At 43.6% G+C, this 15,850-nt stretch overlaps 1 protein-coding gene across 2 annotated transcripts; it reads right to left on the bottom strand.

Moving 5' to 3' along the window:
- Nucleotides 1-207: 207 nt before the first annotated feature.
- On the bottom strand, nt 208-15,612 carry PLP1 (proteolipid protein 1). Of its 2 annotated transcripts, none has more exons than XM_036932828.2 (7): nt 15,466-15,612; nt 7,033-7,219; nt 6,087-6,243; nt 4,767-4,935; nt 4,221-4,294; nt 3,352-3,417; nt 208-2,299 (listed from the first exon to the last, which is right to left on the bottom strand). In XM_036932828.2, exons 1-7 carry the CDS (start codon nt 15,467-15,469, stop codon nt 2,228-2,230), a joined length of 729 nt encoding a protein of 242 aa, XP_036788723.1. In that variant the 5' UTR covers nt 15,470-15,612; the 3' UTR covers nt 208-2,227. The 2 variants fall into 2 exon arrangements, with proteins under 2 accessions (XP_036788723.1, XP_036788722.1); XM_036932827.2 differs by having other exon boundaries at nt 5,982-6,243.
- Between the last annotated feature and the right edge of the window lie 238 nt (nt 15,613-15,850).

Raw genomic sequence — 15,850 nt, forward strand, 5'->3', positions numbered from 1 at the left:
TTTTTTGGGATAATTTACTTTGCCTCTACTAGTGTCTACAGCTATAAAAAAATAGAAGTGACTTTACTCTTTATTTCAGAGAATTGTTGTGAAAATGACTTGGATGAAAAAAAAGAAATCACTCCTTGAACAAAAGCACAATAAATATACAGTTTTCAAGTTTCTATTGTGAGATTCAACAGAACAAGTCACTCAAAGGACGCAATGTTTGATTGAGAACATCTTAATTTTATTTTCCTTAATTTTATAAAATACATTTTGTAAGATAAGTTCCTAAAAGTTTATCCTTTATGGGTGTTAAAATTGAAATTCTTTATCAGAAATGAAGGAAACACTTCAGTTGATTAACTCTCTTTGCGTGTGTATATGTGTGTATGTATGCATGGGAGGTTTTGGGGGAGGGGTTGGTTATTTGTTATTAAATCAAAACAAAACACAAGGTATGGATTACTTCACTGTCTTTGATCTTGATTGGTTTCTCACAGAAACTTTTCCCATCTCCTGCCTGTATGCAGCCTGGAAGCTTATCTGGTACACTGGTCTGAAAATAAATACCAAGTGTCTTTTGGTAAGCTCCTGTGTCTCCTCAAACATTGCTGAAACCACTTTGGGGGAAAAAAAACAAAACAACTCTTTACAACAAAGAGCCAACTACAGTCATACCTGTAAAATCTGTCCTTCAATGAAGACCAATCAGCCGTTTATTTTTTTAACCCAAAGTTAACACAGAAAGAGAAGACTGAAACCTGGGAGCTATCCAGGCTTCAAACTCTTTCAATGGATGCTTACCTACTGAAGAGCTGACAGCTGTGCATTTGGTTATGCGAGCTATACCAGGAAAGAATAACCTGTATGTTCCAACTTACTCTTTAACACACTAAATTACCATTACTAAATCAAATTAATCTCCCACTAGCTAGAAAGAATGGTCAAATAAATTATTCAAATTGAGGTTCAAATTGACCAAATCTGTTTCTGCAAAAGGCAGACAGAATAAGTTATAGGAAATCCAAGCAGATGCATGAAACTAGCCAATTTTAAATATCATTTGCAATGTTTAATGTCCCATTTTCATTTGTTAGAGAATCAGAATCAAAGACTCATTCTCCAGACCTTTCTGGTGCAACCCCAAACAAGATAAACTGGAAAATGTAAAATGCACATCATTCTGAAACAAATCAAGATCTTCAAATCACCTGCTATGACTGAATGGCTAAAACCCCATGAAAAGAGCACCATTGTGAAGATATGGCAGAGACCAGAGTGCACAACTAACAGAAAAAGACATGCTATCCAACGAGTTATCTATTTATCTATCCTGTGTCTACCAGAGGGCTGGCTCAGTTTACACCGTTAGCCACTAGCAACGCGGCTCTTCAGGACAGTCTGTTTTCCTATGCGCTGGTTTCTCTCTGTTCTCAGCTCCTGGGAAACCACAGGGTTGTCATGGTAGCTGTTATCAAGAAGGGAGTGAGAAGATGCTGACAACACCCTGTTTCTTTTCTCTAACGAGGTGTAAGGCCCTGTGCCCCCTTGGTCTACACAGACACTATGCTCCCTTATGCAATAAGTAAGGTTGGCTGAGTTAGAGCTTAAATAGTCCTTCACCACCAGGGTCAGTGCTCTCTTTCTGTGGGTGAAAGATCCTTGCTTTGACCCCCTTCTTCCAGCTGCAGTAGGTAGATATGGGCAAATGCTTTTACTGTTTTGCTGACATATTTTTTTTTCTGGCATTCTATCTTCAGTGGTAATAGGGAGACAGGAATGAGTTTTCTGTTTTGTTCACTAAAGAGAATATATTTGGCCCCTACAGATGGCAAGATGGCCAGGATATCCTTTCTCTCTACCTGAGCATCTTTCTTTCCAATGTGTTTCCATCACTGGAAGTGTCCCTTGAGAAGAAAACACTTCCTGGTCCTCAGGAGATGCTTGAAAATTGAGTAAGAGCCTCCAGTTCTTTGTGACTTGCAGTTGGGGAATCACCATCTTAAGCATTTCCCATTTCTAGCAGGAACCAGCTGTGAAGCAAAATGACTAAAAGAGGTACGTAAGAGGGGAGAGTCCACTGAGATATATTAATCACTGCTCAGCTCTCCTTTCTTGTTACTCATCAAGTAAGAAGAGGGCCAGTCAGTGGTAAAGGCAAAGAGTTAACACGGGAGACACAGCCTTGTTGGCTGTGTGGTTAGAGCCTCGCTATTAGAGAAAGGGACATTTCTATAGGACATCAGAACTTGGTGCCTCGACCCATGAGTTTAAGGACGGCAAAGTTGTAAGTGGCAGCAATCATGAAGGTGAGCTGTAGGGAACAGAAGAAAGAATATGAGTGAGAGTAGCAAAGGAAGCTCTCCCTTCTCTAAAGGTTTTAGAAATGAGAAATGGAAGAGATGAAATCATAACTAAATAAAGGAAAAACCCTTGCTTTGCAAAAAGCAGCACATCCCAGGCTCTTGGCCTATATACCTGACTGGAAGTCCTCCCTGAGACCTTTCCTTCCAGTGGCCCAGGCCCAGAGAATCAGCTTGACAGGGATTTATTTTACACCTATGCCAGGCCTAGCACTAAGTTCTTCCTTGGGGAAGTGAACAATATGTGGGCTCCGCCATCACACCATGCACCTATCTGAGTGACCTGGGTCCTTTAATAAAATGAGAAACAGCTCGATGCTATATAAAAGCCTCAACAGCAGGGGGCCAGGAATTCTGCAAGCTTATCCATGAACATTCACCACTTATTCAGTGGCTACAGATAAATTGCTTCATCCTTCAGCGCCCTAAGCTTTTAATCTAAACAATGAATGTACTCCATTGACACTGCATGGAAACACCATCAGCAGGTCCTGGGACAGAGAATCACATTATAGTAACAACAATTCTGATAATGTCAGGAGGTCCTTCCAGGATTTTCAGGAGCATAACTAAATCCCTTGGAAAGTGTCCAAGATGGATTCATATTTACAGTATATAGAATTCCAGGCTTTGGAAAATCATGCTGAGTGATGTTTCAGTATTCTTGTCACTAATCTGACCAGGATGTGCTGAGAATTAACTCTGACTGCAAAGCACTTAGCAATATTACATGCTCGATAAGTGCTAAATATTATCACTCCTGACTATGAATTGTTATGTCCTCTTTCCTCACACCACTTTTCTTCTTCCTGTCTGATGTCTGTAGTTTTTCCACCTTGCCAACCCAAAGTAGAAGTTCACCGTCTCGACACTTTGCAGTATCTTCTCAGTAGCTTCTCTCCAGCATCACAAGGGCAGAAGGAGTCTTTTTGCCCTTCACCATAGCTGTACCCAAGCTATCCCAGAACCATTTATTTGCCAAGATTATTCAAAGATTACTCACCAGGGAAACCAGTGTGGCTGCAGCCCCCACAAATGCAGCAATAAACAGGTGGAAGGTCATTTGGAACTGCAAAAAAATCCAAAAGGGAGAAGAACTGTTTCTTGCAACAGCAAAAATATGCTCGCTCTGCTGCGATCATGAATGCAGCTTCTGAATGTGTGAATGTCTCTCTGGGTTAATTCTGCATCTCTAACTAAGTTGTCACTTTCCTGAGCATAGGCCTTTCTTCAATGTACACCATAGCATGTAGCCTCATAGCACCCAGAACATAGAATACTCATACAATATTTTAAATCAACTGGCTCCCTACAGTGTGCCCTGGATCCCAAAATTTGAAGTCAACATTTTGCTTTCAAAGAAATAATTTACTGCCTTCTTCCTCAAGATTTACTTTTATTTCTCTGCCTCATGTATGTATAACATCCATTCTTAATACAGTGCTTTCCTTTTTTCAAATGTACTTCATTTTTACTACTTATTAGAGATTGCTCCAAATTGAAAGTGTTTTGTAAAACCTATGCACATCTCTATGCATAACCCATTTTCTTGATAAAGTTTTTAACTAAAAGAATGAAAATGTTCATTAGGGGGATTTTGCCTTTAAGCTCTCTCTTTACCTAAAGCTAAAAATTTCTCTTTTAAGGGAAAAAGTCTTGGAATGGAAGACTTCCTATGTAGCTCTAGGGGAAATAGATATTTTCCCACCTATGCTCATTGGCTCAGGTTTACTCAGCCAATATTTTGTAGAGCGCAATCTGCTGACTCAAAACAGCAAAGAGAAACCATGGTCCTTAAAATATAAGGCCATGGAGAGGAATTTGCATGGTATTAGCCATTCCACTGTAAAGTGACCCCAAGGGCCCACTCACCTCAGCTGTCTTGCAGATGGACAGAAGGTTGGAGCCACACACCTTGCCAGGGAAAGCATTCCATGGGAGAACACCTAAGCAAGACATGTAAATCAACTGGGGTGCACTTCACGGAGTTGTGGGGATATGTGGAGACTTTCCTTCAGAGCCCTTCTTCCATATTTAATCATCCTGACTTAAAAGCTGAATCCTACTAACAATCAGTATCCTCTTTTCTAAATATTTACACAAAATAAAAGGTGATATTGAACAGTCATGAAATCTTGTGTTTGTTTTTGAAATGTGCTGCTTCTGAGCTGGGAACAGCAGTCAACTAGGGGAGAGCAGTGTGAAAAGCCAAGAAAACTCCCACTGCTTCCAAGAAGTTCCCTTCCAAGGGAAGAAATCTCTCTGATTTCAGAGGAGAGGGATTAACAAACAAAGATCCAGGCATCTGTAATCTTATTTTTTCCCACAGGTACCACCCTCCTTACTCTAAGTTAAGAATCAAACATATAGTGTTTCCACAGAGGGTAGGGGAGCCAAGGCACCTGTGCCCTAACTCACCATACATTCTGGCATCAGCACAGAGACTGCCTATACTGGCAGAAGTCTTGCTGGGGAAGGCAATAGACTGGCAGGTGGTCCAAGTGTTGAAGTAAATGTACACGGGCACAGCTGAGCAGGCAAACACCAGGAGCCACACAATGGTCAGGGCATAGGTGATGCCCACAAACTAAAACAATGACATGCGGTGGTTAGAAATCAGCATCAGCCTCCAGACGTTGAAATACAAACTGAGAGATCTCAGAGTGGCATGTGCCAGACATGAAACCAGATTCCAGGGGTCTCCACCAAATGACATTAGCAAGCAGGGCACGTCTGCCAAATGCCATTGGCAATATCTACTAGCAAACTGGCCCCACATGTGATAGAGGGTAGGGGGAATGGGTAGGGGTTGGAGTGAGGAGGATCCCTGGGTTAGAGAGGCTTCAGGAGATTTTTTGGGGGGCAGATAAGGTGTGAAGAAATCAAAACAGATCTTGGAAGAAAGTCGTGCCATTTCTTGCCTTTGGCTGAGCTTAGAAAATGTTCCTTATCACAAGACTTTGGATCCCTAGTCATTGAGAAAATCCAATAGATTTAAATTTCAGATCCAAAAACCTTTCTAAGCCAACTGCTGGCCACAAAAGACACCACAATACCCCAAAGGATCTTTAACTCTAGAGACTGAAGACCAATGGAAGCATGGCTAGCCCTCACACAAAGACAAAGCATTGAATGTACAGATCTACACCTGTTCCCTCTGGGACCTCCAACAGTGTAGGATCCCAGAATATTGTAGATTCTACCTTGGAGTCTATTATTTGATTCCCATGATCCACCTTCCCTCTCAGATCTGGTACCTACTGTGTCTCAGTCCTATGAGTAGCATTTTATACTGTTGGGTAATGAGATCTACTTTTGCTGTGGTCCCTTCTAGGAGGGGAATAAAAGGATACCAACAGATGGCTTAGAAACGGCCTGATTGTACAACGCATTGCACAAAACTCATGCTTTTCATTTTGAGATGAAACTTTCTCAGGAACTCTTGAAATGTGAGGCTAAGCCAGCTGGGCACCACGTTCTTCCTGACCTTTTCGTTCGGCTGTAGCCATCACTTCCTCACTCAAAAGCCAGGGCCCCAGAGAGCACCTGGCCTTGGGTGGGGTTGAGGCCACAGACTCACGCCCAATTGTCCCCCACCCCTTGTTATTGCCACAAAATCCTGAGGATGATCACCTTGTCGGGATGTCCTAGCCATTTTCCCAAACAATGACACACCCGCTCCAAAGAATGAGCTTGATGTTGGCCTCTGGAACCCCTCCCCTTCTGGCCCCCTGTTACCGTTGCGCTCAGGCCCTTGCCGCAGATGGTGGTCTTGTAGTCGCCAAAGATCTGCCTGACCGCGCCAGTGGTGTAGAAGCCCTCAGCCAGCAGGAGGGCCCCATAAAGGAAGAAGAAAGAGGCAGTTCCATAGATGACATACTGGAATGCATGGATCCTGCATGAACACATAGACAAAAGAAACCAGAGAATTGTACTAATTGAAGACCCAGGTCCCTTCCTGCATAGGTGAGGTGGACACTTGAGTGGGTCCCCAAATGAAGCTAGGGGTCCTTTAGAGAAATCACTGGGTTCCTCCTGCATGCTTCCACCTTATCTTTATTGAAGTAAAGGAAGAGAGGGAGCCTGTGGCCAGAAGCACATGCTCCTCTACCCACACCTTGCTTACTCTGTGACCTGAAGAACTGGGGCCCCACTCTGCTTGTCTGGACCCTTCAGAGATGCTCCCTCAGAGGAGCAAGGAAATAGTAGCCAGACAAGAAGGAAGAGGGTTGGAGCTGTCACCCTTACTCTAGGAACAGGAGAGACTTAGCACTGGGCCTGAGCAGACTCCCACGGTGTGTCAAACCAAGACTGACAGCCGCACTCTGCCCAGTGATGGAGTCTTCCCACAGTTCTCCATGCCTGCTATGGTGGGGGCTCCAATTCAATGTCAACACTACCAAGCAAAAGCTAAGAGACATAGGACAAAGCAGGGAAGGGGAGGTGGGGAGTGAGGAGTGGGCTGGCAGGCAGGCAGACCTACGCTTCCTGAACATGGCACCTTCCCCTCATTTAGGGCTTCTGCAGTGGCATAGGCGGAATCCAAACACACAGGGAAAACTCAGGAATACTGACCTGCTCCACACCCATCCCCTATAGTCACTAATGTACTGAGGAGTTCTGAATCACCAGGATCAAGAGAGAGGGAAAAAGAGAGGCTTTCAGCAGGATGACAGGTACTTACACATTGATGAGATACTCATAGTCCTGGTAGTTTTTGGAGAAATAGGTCTCAATTAGCTTTTCTGTGCCAGTGAGTGCTTCATGTCCACAGCCACAGAACAGTGCCACCCCAAAGAAACACAATCCAGTGGCCACCAGGGAAGCAAAGGGGGCCCCTACAAGACATCTTGCACAGCACTCTAACAAGCCTGGGGAAGAAGGAGGGGAAACAGTCAAAGATGTGCAGTAAGTGGCTTGTGCTACTCATACCTTTCTGCCAGACCAGTCAGACTGTGCACTCACATGTACAGAGGGATGTTCACCCTGCAGTCCAAAAGCTGGAGAGTCTAGAGCTTTAGGCTTCTGGAATGTGATATTGATTCAAGAATCATACTTTGTTCCCTTCTTGAAAACAAATCCTCATCTTTCATTCCCAGAATTTATGAGTTTTAAAAAAATAATCAGTAATTCAAGTAGCAGGCAATTGAGATTATACAATCATTCTCTTTTCTTATCAGTCCGATTTGTTTGTTTGAGTCATTCATCAGCTCTTATGGAGTATTCACTATATGGCCAGTATTGTCTTAGGGGTTATGTGGAACATGACAACATAAAAGATAGAGACTCTGCCATATGGGAGTCTTCCGTTTACTGAGGAAGAAATGAGCTAGGTAGACTATTGCCCAACAGGATTTGAGCTTCAAAGAGTATTCCATGTGGGGGAAACTTTGGAAATTGCATGCTCCTGGATATTCCTGAATATTGTGCATATTTGCTGCACGGAATGCTTGATACTTCTTAGTTAGCAGTCCAAAGGGAAGGAAGGAACTGGTAGAGGAGAGAAGATGGTAATGGGAGGATTACTATTATTCACAACAATAGAAATGTAGGGTTAATGACTTTGGCCACTTTGCATGGTTGATTGTCCCCCTATATTGCAGCTTGGCCAGTGTCCCCACCCTCCAGGCTCCACTGGGTTCTGTTGGAACAGCTACCAAGAGACTTTGAAGTCAGCAAAGCATGAAATGTCTTTCTGACATGATGAAAACACACCAGGGTCTGGGAACACAGGTGTCTTAAAAGTGCTAAGAGTCCCTGAGATCCCCAGACCTGGTACCCCAGGCCCCAGGCCAGTGTTGCTCAGAAACAGGAAAGGCACATGAGAAGTCAGGCTCTAGGAGCAGCTGTGCCTCAGGTACTTAGCCCCATGCTCTAAGGTGCCACATGGAATGAAACTTAACAAATGTCAAGTAGATGACTGACTAGATGGAGAAATGATGGGCCCCTCAGATCCTCAAAAGGCAAAAGAAATATTAAACACTTCAGAAAGTATTTTTTATATATATTTATATACACACACACACATATAAACTGATTTATACATCTATTCACATGTCACATAATATATAGAGATACATGTGAATTTGTTTTGTATTCTCTGTATATATATTGTATGTATGTGTGAATCATTTGTTTACACATGCAGATAATCAGAAAAAGTGCTTGAGAAGCTGCTATTTTGGAAAAGCATATTGGGACTTCTTATAAAAGAAAATAAATGCATTAATTTTTAGGTTTCAATTTTTATCCAAAGCTCCCTGGTCTATACCAAGGTACCAGGGACTAGGGAAGTCCTTTGCCTGACCCTCTTAGTACAAGTACAGTTTCTTTTAAGCCCTGAATACTTGGACATCTGGTGACTTGCACGGCTGAAATGCATCGATGTGAACAGATTTTGAAGACCAAATTATCTCTACTATGGGAAAGTTAAGGTAGAAGTATTTGTCTCTGTTCTCCGAGCCACAGAATGAGTGAGTCCTATTACCCACAATCTCCTAAAATGAGAGCCCTTCCATGGCCCTCAAAAAGCTTCTTCCGAAGAGATTCTTGTATGTCACATCAGAGATGAGGCTAAGAAGCCTAAGCCAGTGTTTGTAGCTAACATTTGTCGCAGAACTGAATTTCCTTCCTCCTCCAAGAACCGAACCACTCATATCAGAAAACTTGGCCTCTATGGAAAGCAATCAGTTTGCAGCTGTACTGCCGTAGGTAGAGGCAGAGTTTACTTAATATGAACTTTGCGATAATACTTGGCAAGAGTGCCTCATCAGAGCCGGCAAATGTACACATGCATGCATGTGTATACCAGTGAGAAAAATTCAGCAGTTGGAATTGATTGTTGTCCTCAGGAAATATTCCAGAAATTGATTTCTTCTTTCTGAACATGTTAAGATACCAGGATGTATCCTGTAAGTCAAGAAAAGGAGCTTGGACACAAACAGCGCTGCCATTTTCCTTCTCCGCCTATCCAACTCTTCCCAACCCCCAAAGTCTTAGACTCTTCTAGTAAAGAAGGTCTCTGAAGCCTGGGGGTTGGGGGAAGGGGAAGTTCAGTGACCCCACTGTTCCCTCTCTCCCCAGCACAGGGTCAGGGCTTGGACAGAGCCCTCCATAGCAGATCTGGACAAAGAAGTCTTTTTTCCCCTGAGATCTCAGGAGCCTCATTGGTATTCTGCAGGGGCCTGCAGGCCTGGGGGTGGGGAGGGGGGTCAGACCCAGGGAACAAAGGCAGAACTGTTTGTTTATCCCAGAGTAAGAAGAGCCATCCACCCTAGCAAGTGATCATCCTGTGTCCACTCACTCACCCCAGCTTTTTCCCCCTGGGAAGAGCTAAATGGTGGTACAGGTGTGATCTGGGATAGAAGAACTTGAATGCTTGATACCCAAACAGAGGATTCCATTCTACATTCTAGCTGATGCCGCATCCTGGGTTGTAAAGATGAGGATATACCTCCTGAGTGTATTTGATCTCTCGATCATTATCCAAATAACTGGAGTGTCCTCTGTAGTTCTCACTGGGTGATAAAGGGCTGAGGCTTGAGAACAACTCTGAACCCACCAACTGATACTCTTTTTTTACATCCGTTTTTCTATTTTCCCAGAGCTCAAATAACTTAGCACCCCCTTTTCTGTTCCATTGCCTCTCAAAACAAGGGACAAGAAGAACATATGCTTTAATAACTCTTTAGCGTGGAGTTGGAAACAAATGGCCCTGGATAAGTCTGTCACTCTTGAGCTATAAACAGTTCAACAGTATCAGCATAAGCATCAAATGTCCATCTTCACAAGTGAAATGAAATGTTTATTCTGGGGGCATTTACATTCAGCAGAAGTGAGGAATCTCAGTGTGTCCAGGCAAGAAAATCAAAATTTGTATTTCAGCTGGGAAAATCTCAGAACATGCAAGAAATGGTCTTCAACAAAGTTTTGACAACCAAAACATTCTGAGAAAGCAAGGTTCATTGGGTTCACTCTGATTTTTCACAGTCTAGGAAATGTCCTTGGGAATGTGTGAACAATAGCCTAAAGCCACAGGCTCTTCATTTCAGAACCCTTCATGGTTGAAAGGGTATGGGTTTGATTCAGGAAAGCTGTGAGGGATTCTGGAGAACTTCCTTGGTTCTTTCAAGAGATATTCTCACATCTGCAGGCTAGCTAAATACAGACTGTGACATGGTAGAACTGGCATAAGAGAACTATGTAGTAATAATATTTCCCAATGCAACTCAATTGGATTAAGTCACCAGACTTTGATGAGAGGTCTTAGAAAAATATAATGACCTTCCCCCAATACTTGCCTTTCATTTCTGCAGAATTTATATGGATTCAGTACCATTATTAAGCATATGTACATTAACCTAGATGATATCCCTGGCTGGGTTCTGCCTTGATAGGTTTGGAGACTGTATTTCCCCTCCCACACATCTCCCGGGGGGTTTTCAGGCCTTGTTATTACTCAGACAACTTTGAGAGAGTCATTCTAGTTGTCAGAGTAAGCAACCTAGGTTTTATGAGGAAGAAGAGGGAATTACAAGGCTCAGTTCCTTTCTTCAAAGACATTTCAGTCTTGTTGGGGAGAACAAACTTATGTCTGCGAATCAAAGACCAAAGCTATCTATAATATAGTGTTAAAATGTTTATAAGCAAGTCCTGTGGACAGTATGTAAGCAAAGGGGAAATATTTCATGTTGGCTAGATTTATCTGCAAACTCACAAAACTCATCTAATCAATCAGTAATAGAACTTCAAGCCCTGCTCACCAATGCTCTTCACAGGAGTCTGACAAAGATCAACAGGACTGTTGACTCTTATCGTGATCCATGTCCATCCAAGGGACTCTGTTGATCTTGATGCTGTCTCTTTAAACAGGAGCCAAGAGCTCCCCAGCCCTCCCTCCTTTCCCATGCCCTGGGCACGCCTCAAGGACCAGCTCCACATGGAAATTCAGTGTGAATCTGGGAGGGAGCTCTTCAAAGGGAAGAGAGGAAGGGCTTTCGTCTAAAGGGATGGTAGAAAGAGACTAATTGTGCCTTGCACAATTCCCAGCCTGTCCCTTGAATCCAGCTGACAAAGGGGGAGATAGAAGAACCCTATACAATAGAGCTAAACAACAGGCAGGCTCATTGAGTGAAAAACTGGACCCATCTCCCTAAGTCTCTAATCTGCACTATAGTCTTACCCACCTCCCAGAATCCACCCCTTAACCTAACCCCATAAACAGAGGCCTCGTTGATCAGGGCCTATAGCAGTTGACAGGGCCAACATGTTAGAGCAGCCGTGACTGGTACTGGGGATGGATGAGGATCAGTGGGTGGGTTCTAGGAGTAAAACAACAATCAAGAGGTGCCAGAGACAAAGACTTTTGCTTCTGGGCTGATCCTGGTCATACAAAGCCCTGCCTATAATCTTGTCTTCCCTACATGAAATAACCACTTATCCCACATTCAAGTGCCAAAAAGGGCCATGCGCTGGGGCACGGGAATCCATGCCTGCTGGGTCATCAAGTCATACGGACAGAGCTAAATAAAAAGGAATCTCAGCTTCCCCTCTGGACAGGTATTATTATTACCATGGCAACAGCATCTGGACCACCTTGTTTCCTCTACCGCCTGTTCACACACACACACACACACACACACACACACATGCATGTATGTCAATTTATGCCCAAACACTAGGGGGATAAGGTAGAAACTTGACTGTTAAACTCACTCCCTGACACATTGTCTTCAATTTACCCACTTATGGGAAGGTAAAAGAGAAGCACCTGGCACTAAACTAAAAGACAACATTTCCATACTTTCTCCTCACATCATCAGTCTCCCACCAATTCCTCCTCTGTCCTTGGTTGGAGTGTGAAGCTGATCTGAGGAACCTTGTTCTCTTCCTTGGGATGTCACTGACTCTTTTGCAAAGTCCCACCTGGCAGTGAGCTCAGAGGCCAGTGCAGAGCTGAGAGATCACTTTAGGACCATTTTAAGTTAGCTAAGGAGGAATTAATCAATCAGTGCTTGCTGAGCTCTAGATGTAAGTTTGGCAGTGCACAGGCCCTGAGCATGGGAAAAGAGAAAGCTGCTCTGTTCGCCTGCCATGGTTAATGTGACCCTTCCTGATCATGTCACTGCCCTGACTTGATATTCCCTGAACCTGAAGTTCTGAGGGCAAGGAGGGCATTTCACAGTTGCTTTCTTTCACGACCAAGAACTATACCCTGGGGATGGTTTTCAGGCCTTCAAGACAATACAGAAAAAAGCAACAAGGGGAAAAGAAATCCCTGACTGGGTTCTGCCTTGATGGGTTTGGAGATTGTATTTCCCCTCCCACCCATCTCCCAGGGGTTTCTCAGGCCTTGTTCTCAGACAGCTTTGAGAGAGTCATTCTTGTTGTCAGAGTAAAGTTCCGGCTTTCCTAGTGCACATCCAGGACAAAAGCCCTGCAAAACAGAGCAGATCTTCCAATCTGGCTGGTTCTCCATGAGCTCCTCTGACCCTGCGGAGCCAATATGAGAAGTGGAATGGGGAAGGCTGCCCATGACCATTTCAGTCAGTTTCTCCAGGAAGAAGAAATTAATGTGCCCGTTTGGATCTGGTTTCTTTTTAGCTTTTGGCATTCCTGTGCCATTCTTGCCATTGTGGTGGGATTCAGTTAGTCGAGGCATTTTATAAACCTGGACTCCTGCTCTGCCTCCACACTTTTTGCCTGGGCTACTTTCACTTACTCTGAGCCAGTCCAAACTATATGTATTGCTCAGAAAACAGCCACCTTTGGAGGAAAGCATCACAGTCTGGTTACCAGGGTAACAGCTACTGTTCTCAAACAAGAGGCTTGCAGGGACCAATGTTTTACTTTTTGGTAAAGATGTTGTGTTACTGAGCAGAGAATAATGAGCTACTGCTTTTTGGTTCTTCTCTGGTACCATTCTTACCCCAAAGACTCATTTGGAACATCCCCCTCCCAAGTAGGGACAAGGTTTAATGACCTATCATTTCCCTCATAAACCTCTGTGCAGACACTACAGAAGTCAGTGTTCCTTTTCACTTCCAATCCGATGGGATTCTATATGGTTGAGGTAGTGAGCATCCTGTTCCTGGAGGTAATTAAGTAGGGGCTGTAAGAACTTTTCATTGGCTGTTGTAGAAGAGACTTCTGCATTGAGAGTTGGCTCAGACAGCTTCTAAAGTTTCTTCTGATCCTAGATTTCATGATATAATTTGTCTACTACAATTGTTAAACAGCAGCACAGTCCATGTCAGAAGTAGTAGCAGTTCAGTACCTTGTTCTAATGGTCTAATATTTACAAAGTATTTCAGGTGCATTGTTACTGAAATAATGAAAACTCAATCATGATCACCCAGCCCAAATATTGCCCACCTCTAGGATCTGGGATCCGATACATGACCTCATCTGTACCTTTATCTCTGACAATCTCCCCTGGAGGAAATCATTCAGACTCCATAACAGAAAACTGTCCTGTGGTCATCTTATTTGTTCCTGCTTTTTACTCAGGGCTTTCATCCTCTGAGGAAGTAGTGTTCACCATCCTCCTTTACTCTGTCTCCCTGTTCTTAATTCATAACCTACCCAATCAGCTGCCCTGATACTAGGTAGTGTCCCTGCTGGTACCTAGGACAGGAAGTGAGTTCCTCCAACATTCACTTCCCACTGGCACCACTCAACTGGTCAAATGATTCTTACCCAAGAGCACAGAGTGCACACAAAGAAAGCCCAACCATTTTGGAAAAGCAAGAGTCAGCCTGCATATGTGTTATTATATAATAATCAGTATTATCATGATTTACAATTGTTAGAGAGCTTTCCCATTTTCAAAGGACTTCCACATCATGATTACGTGATTTTCACAACCCTGAAAGCAGACAAAGCAGTTTTTGTTATCCCCATTTTCTAGATGCTGAAATTATAATTCACAGTGACCTACCCAAGATCATAAAGTTAATAAGTGGCAGATCCGGCATTTGAACCTGGTTGTGTTGACTTTTAGTCCAGTGTTCTGCCCTCTGAATTATCCTACCTGAATATATGCTTCAAAGAGCTCTCACAGTGTCTCAAGATGAAACAACCTAAAGGCTGAAACCAGTTTAATATAATTGAAAACCTATCTCTGTGAATATTGTTGCATCTTCTGAATACTACATTTGATGGTGAAAACACAGGGCAATTGATTCTCATTTCATTTAAGATGCATTCAAGCTGCTACTCTTGTTTTGCCAAACATGAGCAATGTCTCCATATCTCTGTGGCATCCTGTGTGAACAAAGACCTTCATGCTCTGCACACCTTGCTCTAAGTAGACACTACCAGAGACCAGACCTCATACCTTCTCTTTGTTCACAGAAACTAGAGAAGCCCTTAGCACTCAACCAAGTCAGCAAAAGCCCTATGGTCCCAGAACTCTCCTTGTCATAGCAGCACTTTAGAGTCTGACGCATGCCCTCAGGAAGGCTAAGTCTGTGATATTTATTAGACATGGTTACTGATGTGTATACACACATACACGCTCACATGCGCGCGCACACACACACACCCCTACCCATATCAATTCCCATGGTAAAGCCATCAGGGACTTTATTTTCATTTCCTGAACCTGAGATTGGCCTCCTCAGCCACGGTCAAACCTGAATCCATCTTACCCAATTACCCAGTTTCATTCTGATGCCCAACAGGGTCCAAATTTTACATTAAGCAAGCAGTTATTTGGTATATCTGAGGGCTAGCCAACACTCAGCTGCTTCCAGAAGAACCAAGAATGTCAGCTGACCGGGCCATTACCAGGGCCTGGGAAGAAGGGGAAAAGAGAAGGTAGAGGGAAGTGAGGGGTAGGAGGACACATGACCACATCCAACCTAGTGGACACTCTCTTCAAGGACCTGTGCGACTCTGCCTCCACATGCTGCAGGAGTTCTTTGGCAATAAAGCAGCATTCTCAGTACAGCAGAGAAAGAGTTAATCTAATTGTGTGCTAAGGAATTTAAAAGAAAACAAGTGCCAAAACACAACTCATTGAAAACATTGGAAACCCCAAACCCCAAAGTTGGAAATTCTCTTACAAATTCCTGGGCCTGCCTGAATCTTCCATGCTAAAGTTTTTGAAACTCACCCATGTCTTTGGGACTCTGACTCCACTTATAGCCGGCTGGCTAGTCTGCTTTGCGGCTGACTTTGTTCAGCTGGAAGGATCCTGGTCTCTCCAGTCTCCTTCTTCGGTCCTTTACTTTTTCTCTCTGAGTATCTTTGTCCTCTTCTCCTGCAATGAAAAGGGCTTTCTGATTGACAGCCAACCCCCTTAAAGAGACAGACCCGCTTTCCTCCTCCTCTCCTCCTCCCCTTCTCCTCTCTTTGTCCCCACCTCCTCAGGGAGACACCCTTTTCTAAGGGCTCCATCTTCTCTTTCCGTCTTCCACTGCCAATTGTTTCATTCTCTTTTTTGACCTAAGGCTTGCCTGTGTGGAATTTCACTTTGCTGCAGTGCCATCTGGAAATGG

Source organism: Manis pentadactyla, chromosome X (assembly GCF_030020395.1).
Source record: "Manis pentadactyla isolate mManPen7 chromosome X, mManPen7.hap1, whole genome shotgun sequence".
Lineage (NCBI taxonomy): Eukaryota > Metazoa > Chordata > Mammalia > Pholidota > Manidae > Manis > Manis pentadactyla.